Source organism: Taudactylus pleione, unplaced genomic scaffold (genome assembly GCF_031769625.1).
Source record: "Taudactylus pleione unplaced genomic scaffold, aTauple2 ptg000089l, whole genome shotgun sequence".
Classification (NCBI taxonomy): Eukaryota; Metazoa; Chordata; class Amphibia; order Anura; family Myobatrachidae; genus Taudactylus; species Taudactylus pleione.
Genome location: NW_028284491.1, coordinates 1,717,996 through 1,739,559, shown reverse-complemented (window position 1 = coordinate 1,739,559; position 21,564 = coordinate 1,717,996). Strand labels below are relative to the sequence as shown.

At 39.5% G+C, this 21,564-nt stretch overlaps 1 protein-coding gene across 5 annotated transcripts in view; it reads left to right on the top strand.

Annotated features, from left to right (window-relative positions):
* Positions 1 to 21,564, top strand: part of LOC148527283 (uncharacterized) — a 189,021-nt gene that overhangs the window by 129,392 nt on the left and 38,065 nt on the right. For 2 of the 5 annotated variants that reach the window (XR_015878033.1, XR_015878030.1), the window contains 3 exons: positions 7,970 to 8,012; positions 10,399 to 10,480; positions 12,307 to 12,328. Coding sequence is in view for 1 of the 5 variants with exons in the window: in XM_088469097.1 (XP_088325223.1) it covers positions 7,970 to 8,009 (40 nt within the window). In the remaining 4 variants the exon portion in view is untranslated. Of the gene's footprint in view, positions 1 to 7,969; positions 8,161 to 10,328; positions 10,481 to 12,306; positions 12,329 to 14,863; positions 14,893 to 21,564 lie in introns of those variants that run through there. The other 3 variants (XR_015878031.1, XR_015878032.1, XM_088469097.1) reach the window with 3 other exon arrangements.

The following is a 21,564-nucleotide window of genomic DNA, read 5'->3' as shown; positions in this document are numbered from 1 at the left end:
CTGTACCTGTCCCACATCAATTATCCCATTTTCCTGCACTTTGTACTTTTTCACCACAAAAATTAAATGTCATTATTGACCAAATGAAGCTAATTAAAAGATTATTTTGGACAAATTAGGACTACATTCAGAACCACTGTTACACTCTTTAATGACTGACATTTTTTCCTTTACAATAGAAATTTTTCCCAACTTATCACCTGCTCAGGAAGTGGTGAAAAGTTTTCGTGGCTAATAGGATTGTGCAAAAAGTATAAAATTGCACAATAAGCTGTTTTTTTTGTGAAAAATCTGCTTATTGTGGCTAATGAATTCCCCTTTATATATTTAATTTACATTACATCTACAGAGTCTGTCTACACTTAAAGAGGCCCATACATCTGAGGCGCATTTCCCTGATCCACAGATCGGCAATCCGTCAGGGAAATTCTGCATGTAAAAAATTTCAGATTTACCGAATACAACCATTTTCTTGTCCGGATCAGGGAGTCTAGATCTGGTTACTATTGTAATGTTAATATCGAAATATATCTGCTGAGTGGAGTGACCAACTACTCACCTCCGTATATAAATAGGAATAAGTTGAGTATCCCGGCGCAGGGGATGCCGGTGTCCCGAAGGTAAGTAGCGGGATTGGGGGGAGTGTTAGGTTTAGGGTGCGTGCAGGGGGCTGGTTAGGTTTAAGGTGTGTGTGTGCAGGGGAGAGGTTAGGGTTTTGGGAGGGGGTGGTTAGATTTAGGGTGCATGGAGGGGGAGGTTGGGTTTAGGCACTAAAATTGTTTAGTGTTCTTGCGCTCACACTGATTATTTGGTAATTTATTTCTTGCAATTTTATCTCTCGCACAGCTTTGATAAATACCTCCCTTAATACAATAAAAACATTTCATGCACAAATGTATCATGCAAAGATCTCATAGGAGGTGGATTGTATCAAGAATAAATCGCTTTTTGCAAGGGTATTGTCTTTCATATAGGCATTGGTTTTAGGTTTGTTGGATGATAGAAGTTCCATTGAGAAGAGACCAAGATATAGATTTGAATATGCATATCTTCTGATTTTAATTCAATGTTGATGGTTATTGGGTTTGTATGTGTTCCTTAATGGGGGGCATCCACTAGACGATAAAGTTGAACGATAATGATAAAATCGTTCGATAATCGTTCAAACATCGTTTGCAAATCGTGCAGTAATTGTTTCTAACGATGTACGATGCGCGCTCCCGCTGGTCGTTTGATCGTCTCCTCCATCGACTGAACATGCAGGTCAATTTCACTTGTTAGATCTTTTGCAAATCGTTTGAAAAACTTTTGCAAACTTTTGCAAATTGTTCAGAGTGGAAGATCATATTTCAAGGGAAACTTCAAGGGAAAATCGTTAAGAGGTTGGACAGGGATAAAATCGTCTAGTGGATGACCCCCATAAGATCTGAAGATTTGTTTATTGCAGAAAGTGTTTCTAATCTATACACAACTGCACTTGAATGAAAGGATATGTACCTATAGCAGTCTTCTTTATAAAACAGAGTGCTAGTGCTATCCCCTTTACATTTTTATATTTTATTTTAGTCATCATTTTTTTTTTTTGTGGTGGTGGATTGATGAGTGGTTAAGAAATTTTCTGTGGTTAAGTAAATAATTAGTACTTGATCAGTTGTGGTATGTGGCTAATTTGAGTACAATTTATTGAATACCAAGATCTTGCAACAGTTTGCTTTATATTCCTTAGCTGATTTTAGTGCACCCTTAATGTGATATGGTAATGAATTAACATTTGCATGTAATTAGCACTTTAATTCATCAATGCCCTAGAAGTGTTTTCCTGCTCTTGTTAGTCTGGCATGAGAACTTTCTGGATATTCGATTGTATGGTTTGGTTTTTTTAAAAACTTTTTTTTTTTTTTTGCTTAGCATAATCCATGTTTATCAAAATGTAGCTACTTTGATCCCTTAATAGTCTACAGCAGTGGTCTCCAACCTGTAGCTCGCGGTCTTAATTTTGGTAGCTCACCTAGTGTCAGTGCTGCTGAGTAAACTAGGAGGAAGTGACCTTTGAGGCGTACTCCCACGTGGTGTCGACGACATGGGTGGGGGGCCACAGGGAAGTACGTCAGGTGATTGCCGCAGCTGTGGTTCCAGCCACTGCGTCTATGCTACAACAGAGCTAGTGACTCCCGCCCAGCCCTGCCGGAAAATCACAAAGCAGCCCTACGTACCTCCTTGGAGCCGGTAATTACCAGTGAAATGTGCCTGTGCGTAAATTTTATTTACAAACTACAATAATATCACTGTAATAATTAAATGCATTGTTTTCTATAAAACTTTTTTAATTTTCATTAAATGACCTTCAATTATTTGGTTATTAGCCAGTTTTTTTTTTTTTTCTACAATTTTAGTAGCTCTTCAGGAGGTTTCATTTTATTAAAGTAGTCACACCTCAATTGAGGTTGACGCCCGCTGGTCTACAGTGCTTATTTCACAGTGGAGTTCTCAGTTGAGGGACCACACCTAGCTGCTATATAAAAGTGGATGTTCGTTACGAGAAAATATCCACACTTTATTGTTAAAAAGTGACTATCCATATAGTTTCACCAAACCATATGACATGGATGATCTGTTCCAGGCAGCTCTGCTTTAATGCCTATAATTGATGATCCGTTTATATGGACAACATTGTTACAGATGTGCAATTGCCTTCGAAGCAGAAGTTTTAAACTCCAGCCCTTAAGTATGGTAGTGGATAGATCCCCTTCCGTTTCTGTAATGATGTAATCACTTACTGTCCAGCGTCATTACCTACCATCCATGTGGGCATAGAGGGGGAATATAATCTTGTGGCGAGCGTAGCGTGCCACCGAGCCCAAAGCGTGGCGAGTCCGCGAGAGGACAACTGTCTTCTTTTAGTGGACTGTATATGGGCAGGAAACTGCACTTCCGCCCTCACTCCATGTCACTTCCCGGTACAGAAATAGAAGGGGATTTATACACTACCCCTTAAGTACCCAGAACATATTATGTTTTTAGGGTTTCTGACAGTGGAAACAGGTTGGAGAACCCCTGTTTTAAAGCCCTACTGAACCTAAAATGCAAGTGACTTTGAAGAATATAATGACCACTGTGCCAGTAACACTGGCTTTATGGCATCTTGTGTACAGAATGCTTGAGACTTTTCTTAAGGATTTTACAGAAGTTCTGTAGAATGTCTGATATCTGCAGGGCGAATAATACAAAGCTTTGCTGGTCCTGTCAGTGCCTTCCTCATTGCCCTGTGCAGCTGTGCTCCTCTGTGACTTCCAGTAAAAGCAGTCTGTGTGCATATAGTGTTTATCACTGAGCAGCAGCAGTTTGTCTTCTTGTCAGTGTGATAGCCGGTAGTGTAGCTCTATTATTGCAGATGAGCAGCAACAGAGCTATATTCTGCACTCTGCTGGAGAGCAAATGTAAAGTCAATGTCAGACATCTCATGTTCTGTAACATGTGATCTTTTAAATATACTTGTGAAATGTCATGTGTTTCATATTAGACAACTAATATTTAGGTAGACATTGTGTACTTTATAGAAAGGGATTTATTTTTTTCCAGAGCCTCATTTACCTGAGTACACTGGGCCTAATTCAGAGCCGGACACTATTTGCGCTCGCTCGTTCAGAAAAAGGGGCCGGCTATTTAAATTGAGTGCTCGCTCTTTGCGGTCTGTTGACGCCTCTGTCTGAGCGAACGAAACATGCGCTCGCTATTTTGTAAAGACGCCCCCTGGCCGCTCGCATCCTACGTCATCTCCGCTATTTGATTAATCGAGTACATCGAAAGGTGTCTGAACTGCTCGTAGTGCTTGTGGTTGGATTTTCCTACCGCAATCATGCGAACAGTTCAGGCTAAGAAACAACCAAGTGACGTGGTCGATGACGCTGCTTTGTTAATTATGCACACCCTTAAAACGCGCGTTTTGACCGTTTGGCACGCCTGCGTTCGGATCTCCACTCCCCGTTTTCAAGCACCTTCGCCTGTTACCACCCACAAAGGCCTCATCCTGTCACTCAAATTAGCAGGCACTCGCAAATTAGCGAACACACGTTTTCCGACTGCACTGACTGGTTGGCGCATGCGCATTACGACCCATACGCATGCGCAGATGTGCGAACATCGCTCAGAGCGAACGAGCGGCCGCTTACGAGCGGCTCTGAATCAGGCCCTATGTTCTCTGTCCTGGGTAGGCTACCTCCAGCCAAGGAGCGAGTATGATGCATCATTTTAGGTACAATGAGTAGAGGGTTCAGTCCTAAACTTGCTTCTGCATCTCAACTGTACAATGTACAGTTGTTTTGAATAGACACCTTTAAGTTCTTTAAAGGTTTAAGCAACAGCACTTTTTTTTTTTTTTTTTTTTTAAAGGAGTTTATCTGAAGAGTCATCTAAAATTGTAGCTTGTCTATGAGGGGTTGACCCAAGGATGTATTGATGCTGGTCATTTTATTTTCCACATGAAGTGCTGATACACACTGCTTTCTATAATAGTTTGGAAAGCAAGGAGCATGACCCATTTGATATACTCTGTTGCTCAATTGTTTCAAGCCATGTATACATCACATGCACGTTTTCCTGTAATGGGAATGACCTCTCTAATTTCATATTTTTATATCTGGTGTTTACAGAATATGGACACTGCCTTTGAGAGGTGCTAGCAACAGACTTGTGCAAATTCATAACTGGCCCTCAGACAGGGAAATTCTTTATCGTTGTACATAAGCGCTTGAGTCGGGATGGAATGCATTTCCTTTTTGTCCTGTTGTATTATGGTCTCTGTTAGGAAGATTCCATACAGACAAAAGTCAGAGCACCCTCAAATATTTTAGAAAGCAAGTATATGTGCTGAATAAATAGCCATAAACTGGTTTATTTGCCTGATGCCAAACGGACAGATGTAAAAGTATCACTAGGAATGATGGTCATTGGGACTGATTTCACAGGGTTGTTCCAAAACAAACAAATACCTGCAAAGCCTGCGCGTATATTGATTAGAAGCTGTCAGATCAGTTTGTCATGTATCCAATTTTCTTCTATTTACCAAATTTTCTCCAGCAAAGAAAGACTGTCACTGATTGGGGCAATTTATGAACCTGTTTACCACAGAGAAATCTAATTTATTTCAGAGTGTATCTCGTCCCCACAGTCTGTTATAGGGACTGTTGTTAAAGCGATAATCTAAGCGAAGTCTAGAAAACATTACGCAATCTCAGGATGGCATTTGGCTACCATTTCATCCCTGCTGGATAGGATAGAATTCACGCAAAATTTCTTCTGAGCATTATCCAGCAGGTTGCATCTTCTACCTTCCTGCTGTATCCAGCTGCCACTCCCACAGCTGCTTACAAAGATGGGCAGTGCAATAGGCATCAGTTCTGTGATGCAGATCTTTTTTGGACCTGAAAAGTTGGCATACATGGGGAAAACTATACTCTCCCTATCATATAGGTTTATGCCCAATTGCTCAAGCGAAATCTGATCGATATGTTTGCGTAGTCATTTACGTCTGTCGTTGAAATCCATCACACTCTAGCAGTCTGGTCAGCAGCTGACAAGATAACTGCAACTCCTGGTTGACATGATCTGTACGCTAAGATGCTGAAAGGTGCCTATCCACTAGAAGACAGGCAAGACTGCACGATTACGACATTATAACCGTGCAGTTGTTTGCAGAAAATTAATTGTGCCTACACTGAACGACTGCTCGTTCAGTGTAGGCACATCACAGACTGACAAACATGCTGAACCTGACATTATCGTCAGGTTAACCAGCACGTTTGCTAAAAACCCAATTTTATTAAACAATCTGCAAACTATTTTCAAACTATTATCGATCATTATCGTTCAATCGCTCATTTTAATTGTCTAGTGGATAGGCACCTTAAGGCTATGTGTAAGAGAGCGCGGACCAGGGGTGGGGGAACCTGTGGTGGCATTCTGTTTCTTGGACACCCTTTACCTTCACAAATGTGATTGGGTGTAGTGTTGCCCTCTATATCTAACAGTATAGTGGTGACTGCTGGTGAGGTGGACAGCAGCAACCTCTGTCACACACTGCCCGGAGCCTGGCCTGCTGTTTAACGGTGAGAGCAGGAACACACCCTGCTGCAGCTAAGGGCAGAGCATGACTCCCTCCTGAGTCTACACTGACAGAGTGGCTGCAGGATGGAGGGATGATTATATCTGCCTATTGTATTGCTGCTGTTCTGTATGAGCAAACCGCCTCACCACGCACAGCAAGTTGTGCCGGAATCTGCTACAGAGCTTGCAATCTGCTCCCTTACTTATTAACTGGACGTTAAATTGTTGAATCAGTAGGGAGTTTAATTATGTATTTTCTTGCATTTCCTTGAATATCAGAACTGTTCGTAACAAAATTATTCAGATTTTACTCATTCTATGCTACCATAGTTTTTCAAAAAGCTGTTCAACTACCAGAGTTATTCTAATTTATGTACAGTTTATCAGAAGCCACTTTGCCTGTTTTTATACATCCCTACATGGGCAGTGTTGATGTTTTATAGTATCCTTTTGTTATGTAAGAACTAGCACTACCTATTCCGTGTGTGGTTAATTCTGGGTACATACTGGATGATATAAGGTTCATACAGCAGTCGAACGCCATATCGTTCTGACCATTGGCCACTGTGCACTCAGAATAAATTAGTGAACCATGTCGTTCAAATATATTGCAGTGGCTGTGCAGCATGACAGATGTGATATATCTTTCAGATATATATTGTGCACTTCTGCAAATTGACCGACCAACCCATATGCTGGCCGCAGGAACCAGCAACAATGACCCCTCAACCGGTTCCTGTAGTCAGACAGACATATTGGGAGGTAGATTGGTGAGCTTGTATGCACATATAGTTTGTGCAGAGCACTAGCCAAATTGTTGGGTCGGGCGGGCTGCCGATAAATCGTTCAGGTCTGTACCCCACATAAGACTGCAAAACTGATTTATAACTTTACTATCCCTTTTTGGATGTATGAATAAATGTTTTTTAACATTTAAAAAATGCAATGCTTGTATTGCAGTAGGTGTTGCATTTCAAACTTCTAGCTTAATGAACTGTCATATTCCATACTGTGCATAATTTGTGCCAAAAGATTCTTTGTTAAAAGGAACTGAAGATACTATCCATCTTTAACTGTGCCTCGTTAAAAATAAACTCCATATTTTTGTCTTAAACTAGCTGAGCGTTACAAAGGTCTGTGTGTAGGATTGATCGAGAGTAATTTATAATTACTTTGTAAGTATCATTTAGGTCCTCCTGTCTATATTGGTTACAGGAATTCAATTGTTTCTTTTCCCGTAAGTAATGGGTGACGGGCGATATTTGATTGTTTTGCCGATGGGCTTGTCGTTCCCAAATTCACTGGGTTTAAACGAGTAAAGCGGCTAAACCCCTGAAAGTAATGGATCCGCTGCCCAAACTGTAGTTTCGACGCAAAAGGGCAGACTTTCTGCGGATTCCTGCTCGCCATCTCAAAAGGTTGCGAGCAGAACTAATTGGGTACCCACGGCATTTGCGACCATTAACAAACCATTGAATAGCTCCCAGTCACTTTTAGACGAGGGATTGAGCGCCCAAAAACAATTTAATTACCCGCGCAGAAAATACATACACTTTCTCTAGTATGGCTCCATATTTTGATCATATAGAGTTCATATGTTAGTAGTTCGGGTAAAGCATGACTTATCGTGACAGCATATGCTTTATGGTGCAGCTTTACTTTTATACATATTTTCAGTGATGCTATCCTTTTTTTTTTTTTTTTTTTTAGTTTAAATATTATTTTAGTATGTTATTTGATAGTCTGTTTTTTTGTTTTTTTTCTACCTCTTGGCTGGATTCCTCTGTTCTGAAAACACAACAGTGATATATTTGCGTGTATAATCTTTTGTTAATTGTTTTTTTTGTTTTTTTGTTTTTTAATTTAGGTGCATGGATGTCCTTCAGAGCCAGCCTGGAAAAGTATAAAAGGTTTGCAATGCCAGATTCCAATATCAAGGTGCTGGTACTTTCACCGGTTCCTACAGTGGTTTGGAGGTTTCTGGTCCTGCAATGTTTAAAGTGCAAAGCTGACAAACTAGAAACATGGAAGTTCCTATCTCTGTATCAACCTGGGATCTAACCGATTCAAAGTAGGGATGTGCAGGCTCGGATAGGTTCGAGTTTGCACGTGGAGTTCGGATTTTTCCCTCCAAAAAAACGGAACTCAGAACGAGGCAAAACGTCATCTTACATGGACGAACATCATCATTCCTGGTCTTTTGTCCAGGAATGATGATGTTCGTCCATGTAAGATGACGTTTTGCCTCGTTCTGAGTTCCGTTTTTTTGGAGGGAAAAATCCGAACTCCACGTGCAAACACGAACCTATCCGAGCCTGCACATCCCTAATTCAAAGTGGTAAAATTATTGTGCTTCAATCCTCCCAGAGATGTAAAAGGAGTCAAAAGCGAGGTCCAGTCACCCCCACCTGTTATGCTTCCTACCTATGATGAAACCTTGTGTAGTCAGTGACTTGGGACATGCTTAGTTTGGAGCGATTTTGGGTTTGCGATGTGTGGCTGCCAGCATCACTCCTGATTTGAATTGCTCCCATAGTGACAGGATCAGGATTCACAGGGATAACCGGAAGAGCAATATCTTACTGACATTTTCTGCCACCTTTTTTTTTAAGCCGTTTACATAGTGCCTAAACAGTAAGTGGCTTACACAGAATTGCAACTAAAAATCATACTTTGCAAACAAAATTATAAATGTACATAAAATTATTGCTGGCTGAATTTCTGTGTTTAGAAATTACTATCGGTTTAAACTTGCACAGCAAAAAGACAGTTTCAATGAACTTTGCACCCATACACTATAGTCCACAAAGCAAAAAAAATGGGCATACAGTGTAAGGCAGGACACACATATATACTACTATAATAAGAATGTTGTGTCAGTTCCAAGTTGATGCTAAAATTACCGAACCATTTTTCATGAAAACCACAACATTGTGTAGTGGAAACTCCTAACCATTACCTGCACTTTGATTCATCTCGATACGACAAGTTAAGATTGAGTAATAACAAAAACAAAATGTATTGACATCGATGCAAGAGATAGGTTACGCATCGTGTGCGGCTGGTAAGGGGGGGGGGGAGAGGTGCTTTGAACCGGAGTTCACTTGAATAGGATAGGCTACATAGCAGTCTGTGCACAGGACACAGAGACATTGGTGTGAGTGGTGGGTGAAGGCGCTGGTGCCACAATCTGTATAGCACTGCTGGTCACATGGGCCACTCCTGCGACAGGACCCCTAGGCAAAGCAATACAACTAGAACACCTCAAATAAAAAATGTTGGCAGAAGTGATTTCATCTTGAGTGATGTTGCAGGCAACAGCTAGGTTTTAATACAAAACTAAATAGCTATTTAAAACCTCCCTCACTGTTCTATATGGCCCTTGTTCTTCACAACTAGACTTAAGCAAATAAAAACTCCAGATAGTTTGCTTACTAGCTCTACCAGAGGAACTGGTAAACTATAAGGAGTTTACATTTACTCTTATCTAGTTGTAAAGAACATGGCTCCTATAGAACAGTGTGATGTTAGCACATAAACTGAGGTGAAATAATTCCTTGCTGATATCATTAGGCAATTAAATCCTAAATTACTATTTTCTCATCCCTGTAATGTTAATTTGAGCAGCACTATTGCATGTCCTTTTTTTTATGACCTTTTATTGCCTCATTTTGGTTTACTTTGAATGCTTTTTTCTTTTTGAAACTTTGTTTACTATTTAATCCGCTTTAAAATAAAGTATGCATTTTTGTGTCAGGTTTTCATGAAGACTTTATTCAGTGTAACAACATTTTGTTCTTTTTATAAGCAAGTTAGTACTCTTTCACTTCCCGTCTGAAATGTCAATATATTTATGTAACCTCCTTCACAATTGTGGTGGTTTTTGGCATGTACATACTGTGCAGTTTTCCATTTTCTGTGCTACAAATGATAGATTTTAGCATTTCTGTACATTATTTGGAAACTTTTGAACATGACCTTGTAGCCAGCAATATCCCATTGAACAGAGTATGTAGTGCCATGGTTTAGTTTTAGATGTTTTTCCTCTAACTATTTTATTTATTTTAAATTCCAAATATATTACAGTACTTAAAGGTAACTGTAAAAATTATGCTTAATGGGGTAAAACAATATTTAAATATAGACCCTCTGGAACCCCTTTAAATTCTCTCTCCCTCTCCCTCCCTCTCTCCTTTCGTATTTACTCTTTAAAAAAAATGTTTTAGGCTGAACTGCGAGCCACGAATGCACTGCTGTCTTTACCTATTCATCAGCCTTGAATCTTCGTCCTCTTAGGGCTTTTCAGGGGGCCAAACATACGCAACATCATCCACTGTCACTCGTCTATCCAACAGAATCAGTTCTCCCGGCGAGTCAGGTAAGTACTGTACTGGTGGGTGGGGGGTCAATTACAGGGGGACTTGCACAGCAATAAGGGAGGCGCTGCATAAGGGACACTGCTACAGGGCGGGGCCTGCATAAGCTGCACTGCTACCGTACAAGGGAGGCGGCATAAGGGACACTGCTACAGGGGGGGGACCTGCATAAGCGGCACTGCTACCATATAAGGGACACTGCTACAGGGGGGGCCTGCATAAGGGGCACTTCTACAAGGGGGCCTGCATAAGGGGCACTGCTACAGGGGGGCCTGCATAAGGGGCACTGCTGTCAATGTTAATTAAAATAAGACCTACCCCGAAAATAAGCCCTATTGTGTTTTTTTTTAACAAAAAAAAATAAGACCGTGTCTTATCGGGGAAACACGGTAGTTGATTGGTTGGAATGAAAATCTGGTAACGTATGGGAGTAACTGATGATCAGCAATTTGCTCCTAAATGCCAGAAAACAGATGAAAATGGACGTTCCGACAAGTTTGTTAAATGTTTGATCTAAACAATTTGTTCAAGCAACAGTTTTAGTCCATTTTCCGGTGTTTGGGAGAAAATTGCTGATTGTCATTTGCTTTCATACCTTACCAGGTTTTCATTCCAACCAATCAACTAGTTGGATGGTTGGACAGAAAATCTTTACGTGTGTACCCAGCCTATGTCTACCACATGAGTTATTTTACAATTAATCTGCGTTTTGTGTTTAAATATTATCAAAGTATTTGAACTATAAATGCAATTGAGTGCCAATACTTTGCTGTAGTATTTTATTTATATAATATATAGTGTGTGTGTATGTGTATATATAGTGTGTGTGTGTGTGTGTGTGTGTGTGTATATATATATATATATATATATATGTGTGTGTGTGTATATATATATATATATATATATATATATATATATATATATATAATATATATGTGTGTATAGATCCAAAAAACGGAGGCACTCAGCGAGACTGAACTCAGCGTAGATAAAAATCCTTTAATCCTACGTTTCGGGATTCACTCCCGTCGTCAGGGACAAACAGGCCGTTTGTCCCTGACGACGGGAGTGAATCCCGAAACGTAGGATTAAAGGATTTTTATCTACGCTGAGTTCAGTCTCGCTGAGTGCCTCCGTTTTTTGGATCTATACATTTTGGGTCATTTGCCCTGGAGGGCACCGGAGCAATACACGTTGGTGGTTGGAGTGCCGGGCCAGTTTGGACGTTTATATATATATGTATATGTATTTATGTGTGTATATTTGATTTGGGAAAACAAAACACATTATATTGCATCATTATGCTAGTGTCGTGGGTATGTAAAGCACTTTCCTTGAGTGTTGAAGGTACGTGATTGGTTAACTAATCAATAACATTTAATTTGTGCATGCGTGCATCCCCTTCTAAATTTATTTTGAACCGAATAGCGCTGCAGCTGTTAAATGGTGTTTCTCTTGGCTAGAAGCATGATATAATCTTTGTTCATCCAGGAGCCTCAATGATAGAATTTCAGAGCCTGTATTTTACTGATGGCTCTCCAGAAATATGGGTTAATTAAAATTAATAGGGAATATGTGGTCTCACCCTGATCATTTTTATGCTTAATCAGTCCCTGGCCACCTCTAACTTCATGAACACATTGAACAAGGTGGCGGCTGCCGCAGGCTTGGCTGGAAACATCCTATTGCAGTCACATGAGGTTGATTGTCCTATGGAAATATATTCAGAGGCTGTGATTTATCGCCTAGATTTATACTGCTTCTGCTATCTGTATATATTTTATAATAGATTTTTATTAACTTTTTGTATATTTTTTTGTTTTAATAGGGGCAGTCTCTTGTCACAAACGGTAACTATATAATATATATATATTTTTTTTTAAGCATATGCCTGAAATGTATTTTCAAATTAAACTGTTCTCCTGAATGTGTGCTATTTGTCTTAGTATATGCTGATCTACAGATGTGTTTTCATGCATCTAGCCTGAATTCGCCATGGAGCATGAGACGCCTGGCATGAGTGAGCTGCCGCGTTCAAGGCAACTCTGCTAGCGCCAAGCGTCTTTTTTGCCTGAAAATGTATCTTGGTCACGATACGACTAAGACACACCATGTAACTGCACCGTTTCATTTTAATATGCAACACTTGTATCTCTGTGCGACTGAGTCTGTGAATGAAGCAAAACAGAACTTGGTGTGGTGGGAAATAAAGCCGCGGCTGCTGCTTTCTATACAGATTCAGACTATTGGGTTTCGCATATCAAAGTAATCCGTGCAGTCTTGTGGTGCATCTTGGTTGCGTCGCAGTGCGACTTAGACACATTTTCGGGCAAAAGACACAAATGACGCTTATTGCAAGCAGTCGTGCGAAGCTGGCGCGCCAAGAGGGGCTTTTTAGCGTGACTGCAGCAACAATGTATGAGGATACATCTGTAGGTTTACATTAAAGTGCTTTGTCACTAACCCAAAATAAAGTGTATAAGGGGTTTTAAAATAAGTATTCTTTATGGGAGTTTATATGCACAAATGTGTTTGTTACCACATTTGTAAAAGATGTCTATCTAAATATCCACTCATCTCAACACATGAGGTAATTTTGTAAGCAGACACTTCTCTCCCCTGCTTTCCCATCTCTCTTCCCCTCCCACTCATATTTACATTTTTATGTCAAATATATTGGTACATATGTTGCATACACACTTTCATATAACCCTTCTAAAGTAGTGTACGGTTAAATGGTACATTCACTACTTGAGCAAGTTTTAATTCACATGCTGAAACTTGGTTAAAATTATAAACGTGATAATTTAAGAATATATACTTTGAATGTTTTGACTGTCTTTATGGTATTGTGGTAATATAGGAGTTGATTACCTTGGTGTACAGTAGCAGCACATAATGGTTTGTGGGATACACAGAGGTGCAGGCCATATTGTGCTGCCGCCAAAACGCAAGGCTTGCCTACTTCCAAAACGTCCTCAGAATTTGTCTATGAAAGTGGCAGCAGTGCTTTAGCAGCACGTAAATATTGGAGTTAACTCTTCACATTCTTCCAATATTAACAGTGCTGCTAGAGTAAAGCTAACCAACATCTTTTCCTTTGCAAAGAGTGATCGCCGAGATTTTACCCAGGAAAATTCCCATTCCAGTTAAGCAACTTTATTTATATGCTGCTTAAAACTATAAACTACTTTTTAGACATGCTTGTATTGTATGTATGCTGTAGCTTTCATTTTACAGCAATGTTAGTCTAGGATAGCCTTGACGACTAGTACAGCGTCACTGCAGAGAAAATAAGCATTAGTTACTGTATATGCATCTAAAGTGTGAGTTGTCAAAAGTGGGCACCTTTTTTTTTTATGCTGTTTGTGTTATCTATAAATCAAAGTTTCTGTAGTTTTTAAAATTACTATATGATATGGGGAATTATCCAGAGAATGTATAAAACTGGGATCCAGGTAGGTAGGTCAATATCTACTTTACAAAACAAAATATTTAAATAAAATAATTAAATGCCTCTTAAATTTGTGAAATATGTTTAGATTTTTTTTTTTTTTTAGTTGCGTGGAGGGGGGGGTTCTTCTAAAGTGCTGCTCTAGTATGGCTGACAACTTGGCATATAGAACTCTAAGATGCAGGTATATGCTTAAATCATTGATCATCTAAACAGTGGATACGTCACTGTACATTTATTACATGACAATATTTTCTATAAATTAACACACTTTTAAACTTTGCTTGCGTATGCATTCTTGTGTGTGCTTGTATATCTGTGTACTCGTATAGATTATAATATAAAATTTTGTTTTACATTTTCTTCTTTTAAATAAACAGTGACAAAGTAAAACCCCTTGTTATGTCGTGTATGTATACATAATATATATAAAAGCGGGTGTCTTTTCTCTATAGCATCCTCTTAAATCTGCATTTTGCCTCCGCAATATTTTAAAAACACACAAAATCCATATAGTGTAATTGTTTTCTCATATATCTATTAAAGTGCAATAGTGTTTTAATCTGATGATAAATTGCCAGAACCAAATATACACTCCTTTTTATGTCAAAAGAAAAAACTAAAACATGCAAACCAAAACTGCACACATGAACCACCACATCCAACTACTGTATGCCACATACAGTGAAGAAAGTGCAATCGTAAAGTACAAAATAAAGTGCTTGTGCTCATACCAAATATGTGAAATAATCAGAAAAGCATTGTTTCCACAATAAGTGTCAGAACTCATACCAGATGTGAATGTGAATTTCTTTGAGTATCTTCTCCAGAATGTATGAATGCCTTATAATCTAATGCACTTTTTTTTTTTCTCCATTTTTTATTTTTTTTTTCTCCATTTTTTATTTTTTTTTCTCTTTACGATCAACAGTTGACTTTAAAAAAAAAAATAAAAAATTGGGTGTAGGGGTGGCTGAGTACAAATAAGAGGTGGAGGGAAGGGAAATTATCAGTGAAACAATTACACACACACACACACACACACACACACACACACACACACACACACACACAAAACAAACATGGTAAGATACAGATCAAACACCCAAGTCAGATGAAAGGAAATACTGCTTAGAGGGGGCCCTGTAGGGGAAGAAGGTTGGGATGCCTCAACAAGGCTGAACATGAGGGTAAGATCCATGTTCAGAGGATCTTACACTCTACCCTCTGTTACGTACACATGCCAAGTAAACCACTTGACCATGGGGAGGACTCAGAGGTAGAGTAGGGAGTATCTGGTGCTTGCATTAGAAATGAAAACTGGATTTGAAAACAAAGTTTTGGAATGGGATATGGGATGCTTTTTTATTTTTCTACCGATAAGGGAAGTTGTGGGGGGATTCAAGTGTTACAGGGCCACAGTCTGGGAGACTTTTATGGAGGTTTAAAGAAGATTTAAGAAATCAGGTTACTGACCCCTCTAATGGGGCAATCACAAAAAACATGGAATAAGTCCCCTATGGGGAGTAGTTGTGCCAACAGAATTTAGGGAGAGAGATATCAACCCTAAAGCTGTGCATCCACTATACAGTTTTCTGTCAGATATCTGTCCAATCTGGCTGGTTGGAATGAAAACCTGGTAATGTATGGGAGCAAATGACAGTTGATCATATGGTTTTAAACACTGAAAAAAGGACAAAAAAAAAATTGTTCAAATTGGTTAAATTTGTGTTTTTGAACCAATTTGTCTGAACAACCGTTTTGGCTATTTTCCAGTGTGTGCGAGCAAATGGACGATTGTCACTTTGCTCCCATACATTACCAGGTTTTCATTCCAACCAGCCAGATTGGTCAGATATCTGACAGATAATTGTATAGAGGATGCCCAGCTTTAGAGAGAGATGAAGTAGAGTGATCTAAAGTACCAACTAATCAGCTCATAACTCAGTTTACTGGCTGTTTGAAATATTACAGGAGCTGATTTGTTGGTACTTTACCACTCTACAAGGCTTGATCTTCCCCTTAGTGTTGTGGCCAGCTTCTATACAGTTTAGATGAGGTAAAGTCTGTTCAGTAGCTTAAGTTGCATTTTTCAACAGGGTTCCAGCCAGTAAGCAGTCTTTTATAGATGGATTCCCACTGCTGGGAGAAGTGTGGTGTGGAGGTCAAGGTCCTATTGCACTTGGCGTCTGCTACCTTCCTGGGTAAAGGTGGCTATACACGATTGGATGTCACCATCAGATAGACAAAATATCTTATATTGCCATACACTGTTGGATAATTGGTTGGTCTGTCTGATGGCGAGTATATGAGCACATATTCTCATCTGTTGCTCGTGCTGGAAGATTTTTCATGCCCTACATACTGATAATCCCTGCTCTGTTGCAGCCATACACATTGCAATTACCGACCCGATCAGCCGATACTTGTCTGTTAGGACAGATAATCATAAATCGTGGTCACCATTTGGTCTGATATAGATCACACTGGGAAGTGGTTGTAGGGACCCCTTGGTTTCAAACTTGATGACCAGTGGCAACTTTGGTAGTACTTGTGTACGTGTCTCGAACCGGGAAGTCAAAGCACTTCTGGATGAGGTTAAAGGGGATTACTGAATTTGCCGACATGAAGTCAGCTAGAGAGCCAGGAGAAGAGTGTTGCGTTCAGGGATTTGTTTTGTTAAGGTTATGTGGGATAAGGATTGGACTGGTGGGTTTATCTAGACCAGGCCTGGCCAACCTGTGGCTCACCAGCTGTTGTGAAACTATAGTTCCAGCATGCTTTACTAGGGTGGGAATTGTAGTTTCACAACAGTTGGAGAGCCACAGGTTGGCCGGGCCTGGTCTAAACAATCAATGCATCCCATGCTTGCAAGGTATGTGAAGTAGCAGGCTGAACTGGTGTTGATAAGGGTCTGAGCTTTTTAGAGGCCCATATGAAGTCCACCTAGTTCAATACTAGAACCCATTCTAGGTTCACTTACGGATGCTTAGTGAAATAGTTGGCCTGAAATGCAAGCTGCCTACTAATGAGCTAAATCGGGAACATTCAGTCCACCATAGAGCTTGGGACGTGTGATTGTTTTGTAGGCCATACTGGGTGGTTTCTGCTGCCAAATGTAAGCTTGGCAGTAAAGCCACATGCATCTGGATTATGTTTGTCTTCGGGATAAGGTATGGAATAGCACTACATTGATTTAGGCACCACCATAAGTTTAAAAACCACCAAGTAGCCCAGACAGGAGATCTCAAAACTGGTAAAGACCTGAGATGTGCTGAAAGAGCCGTGCTTACTTTTTTTTTTTTAATTAAAAAAAAAAAAAATATGTATTATGGTCTGTCCCTGGATATCAGCGTACCAAGGTAAAATAATCTGATTTCCAAATATATGAAAAGACGTCTGCACAAAGGTAAGTGATGTTGAATGGTAATGCTTTGGTTTTGGAGTTATCGAGCTTAACCAGAAGCAGAACTTGAACTATAAGGAATGCAATGGAGGACCGGAATTAGGTCTCTGCTCTGTAAACAGAGTAGCAATAAGCCATTCTTTTTCTTAATAGTGCAGTATTTTTTAGCCATGTTGCTGAATTTTGTAGCCCTAGATGTACTCAATGTTAAAAAGCTAAGTGTTTTAAAGAACCATTGTACTAAGTGGGAAAAAGATTATATGTATGTATGTATGTGTGTGTGTGTGTGTGTGTGTATATGTGTGTAATAAAAATATATATGCTCATCCTGAATCATAAAATGCATTCCATTATATCTATAATGTTTTCACTTTAAAATTGGTGCCATTTGGTTAGTTGTTTGACAGTGTACTGCAATATACGGTGCTTTTAGCTAGGTTTCAAAAATGAAGATGGCTAGCTTAACTGGCAGAGTTTGTTAAATTGAGTGGCTAAAATTAATTTTTTGGTAATACTAATGTATTTCTAGCAGGAATACATTGCATAATGTTCATATTGAGTAGATTGAAAAGATGTTTCTCTACTCTTTACGCTGGTTACCTGTAAGAAGACACATTGGTGACTATTCATTTGGGGGCAATGGCTGTAATGTGCCATCAGAACATTAAAATGCTAAAAGTGAATGCAAAATGTCAAATATTCAAATTGGGAAACAACCTTTATAACGTTAAAAATACTGCAAAACATTATTTGGGACGTTAGTATATCAAGGGCTGCTGTACATAATGGTTCATGTTTGTGCACCAAAGAGTCCTTGAAAATTATTTTAAAATGATGGTAACTAAGTGTAATGCATAAGTGACCCTTTCACTTTTATTTTTTTTTATTACAGGTAATTTTCTAGGTAAATTATACTGTGATGTGTAAAGATCTTATTTGTTCTTGGTTTCAAATAATTGTATGGTTTATGACAGTGGTTATAAAGTACCCATGTTGCAGTTCATGGAACTTTTTATGAAACCTATGGAGTAGTGTTGCTACCTACCGCAATACTTGTGTGAGCGGTCCAGGATACAAAAGTTTAATTGGGAAACTACAATATTCAATCCTTAATAAATGTGTAATCGTGTCCTTTTTTTTTTTTTTTTACATATTAGACTTCTAGTTGCGTATCGCATCAGGTGCCCAATTTTATTATACTTCAGTGGACTGCAAAAATTGCAGTAATAGGTCTCCCCAGGTGTGAGTAGTGCTAGAGAGACCTGTCCAGGTATCTTCTGCTTTCTAGGACCACTACATCCAATGTGAACTGCTCTATTTTTCAACAATCTGCAACCAGGGGTACCTTTCAGGGATTTGTCAAGGCTTACCTGCCGGTGATCATCAGCATTATCTCCCTGCTTGTCAGTCTCCTCATTTGCCAGTAGTGTTAGGCTTGTTAATTTGAAATGCACATGCCCCTCTCTGCTTTCCAGCTGGAGTGATATAGGGGAGGAAAGATTTACAACTTGCCACCTACAAATTACGTGGTTCTGCTGTCCCCTTATAGGTCTATGGTGATGGAAGGAAGTGCTGGTAAATACGTGAAGGCCTGAGCAATCTGATCTCTCTGCCCTGAAGACATTTTCATAAATTGAACAAAGCTGTAAAGGAGCATTTCTCCCCAACCCAAAGCAGTTTTGATGGGAAATACAGATGTGGCCACTCTATGCACACCAAAAATGAGTCTTAGCCGCAATGTAATGCATCTAGGATGCACCAGGAGATTTGTGCAGATTTAATATGCAACACTAGTATATTTGGTTGTGACTAAGTCTCTCAATCAGCATGCATGCGATGCAGTGGCCACAGCTTTTTTTTTTTCCCCACGCCAGGGGCGGAATGCATGACCAAAAACACAAGACAGCTCTCTCGGTAAGAGCTGTCCTTTACGAGTGAGGGACTTCTAGGTCAACCTAGACGTCCCTCTAGTGTCATTCTTCACATGTGCAGAATGACACGTGCTAGGAGGGATCAGATTGGATCCCTCACAGCACTATGCAAAGAGATGCCCATAGGTTTCTAGCATCTGAAAATGGTGTTATTCACTGCAGCCAACATTCCAGGGCTTTGACACACATGAGAAATGCGGTCAAACAACTGAAGATGGTATTTTCGGGGGTTTGACTGCATTTCTTTAGTGCATCCCGCCCTTAGTTCCATTTGTAGACTCGACTATACACAAGTATGTGACACTTGTATATCGGATTAATCAGCACAGTTTCTCGGTGCATCCCCATCGCATTGTGACTGAGATGCATTTTTGGCACAAAAAGAAAAAAGACAGTAGATGCTAGCATGGGACCTGGCAGCTCACTCACGTCAGTCATATCGCGCTACATGGTGTATTGAGGCTAGTGAGAGAGGATGCCTCTGTTGACTCTTCACTGCTTGATGGATAGAGCCTGTGCAGTAAATGCAATAGCCTGCTACTTGCAGGCATTGATGAGATTCTGATGGTTTAAAGTGGCAATCATTTCAAAAGTAAATACAGGTTGGTTTTGCCTTTTCACATGACTCCCTTTAAAACATCAGACTCGCCGATGCCTGCAAGTTGCAGCTCATGCATTTACCTCCTAGATGTTTAATAGAAACTATATTTTAACTAGTTTATGGAGAAACTTTTTACTCTGGTAAAAAGGAAGACCCTCCAAACAAACCATGGTCTTTCTAAAGTTAAAAAAAAAATCAATAAATGTAGATGTTTGTAAAAGCTGTATAGCATTCCTTTTTGATTTGACAATAAACGACATATTTTGGTTTCATGCTGCTTTTTCTTAGAAACAGAAAACAGTAACGGAGGGACGTTCACAGTCCACATATTCAAAGACTTTCACAAAACTGTTGAGCAATAAAAATATAAAGTGTGTAAGGTAGCAGAGCAAGGAACACAAAACAATAGCTAATGTGAGTAACAGAGTACATAAAGAAAATTATTTTAAGAGGATAAGGGACTGCTTGACAATAGATCCAGCCCCTCACCATTGGAAACAAACTCATGCCACTTGCACTATTTTATCAATGGTGAAGCTCCTGTGGAATATATTAAATGTCTTATCAAGAATATAAACGATATATTATGATCAATCTTCGAAAGGTATGGTGGAAGTGTGTTCGTACAAAGCTGGATTAGAGCAGTTTTGGTTAAGCTCAAAGAACGGCTCAGTACATAACATTTGTGCTTATCCAAATCACGGTGATATACATGAAGGGAGAGTGGTGCTACATAATATTTAAACTTTAGAAACCACCTTTACATATATGTTTTGAAAGGAAGGATAAACCCACCGAAGATGTGGAAAATATTGTTCATCTCCGTATAATTATGGTAGCAGAGTTTTGACTGAGCAGGCCAGATAGCATGTAGCTTAGTCAGGGTAAAGTACAACAGGTGGATAATTTTATAGTGTAGTTCGAGATGGTTGTTACCATTGTATAGTTGTGGAACTGTTAAATAGATCCCATTCCTGAGATGTAAAAGTTGTTTGGACTCCCATTGAAGTTGGGGGTCTTGGTTTTGTTCATGGAATCATTGTCAAGGCAATGGGTGTACAAAAATCAACTGTTCCTCCTAAAATTTCCATGGGTTACTTTAGAGAGGAACAACCTACAGTGCATCCAGAAAGTATTCACAGCGCTGCAATTTTTCCACATTTTGTTATGTTTCAGCCTTATTCCAAAATGGAATAAATCCATTTTTGTCCTCAAAATTCTACACACAATACCCATAATGACAACGTGTAATTTTTTTTTTTCAGATTTTTGCAAATAAAAAAAAAATAAAAAATCACATGTACATAAGTATTCACAGCCTTTGCCATAAGCTCAAAATTGAGCTCAGGTGCATCCTGTTTCCACTGATCATCCTTGAGATGTTCCTACATCTTAATTGGAGTCTACCTGTGGTAAATTCAGTTGTTTGGACATGATTTTGAAAGGCATACGCCTGTCTATATAAGGTCACACACTTGACAGTGCATGTTTGAGCACAAACCAAGCATGAAGTCCAAGGAATTGTCTGTAGACCTCCGAGACAGGATTGTTTTGAGGCACAAATCTAGGGAAGGGTACAGAAACATATCTGCTGCTTAGAAGGTGTCGATGAGCACAGGGGCCTCCATCAGCCATAAATGGAAGAAGTTCAGAACCACCAGGACTCTTCCTAGAGTTGGCCGGCCATCTAAACT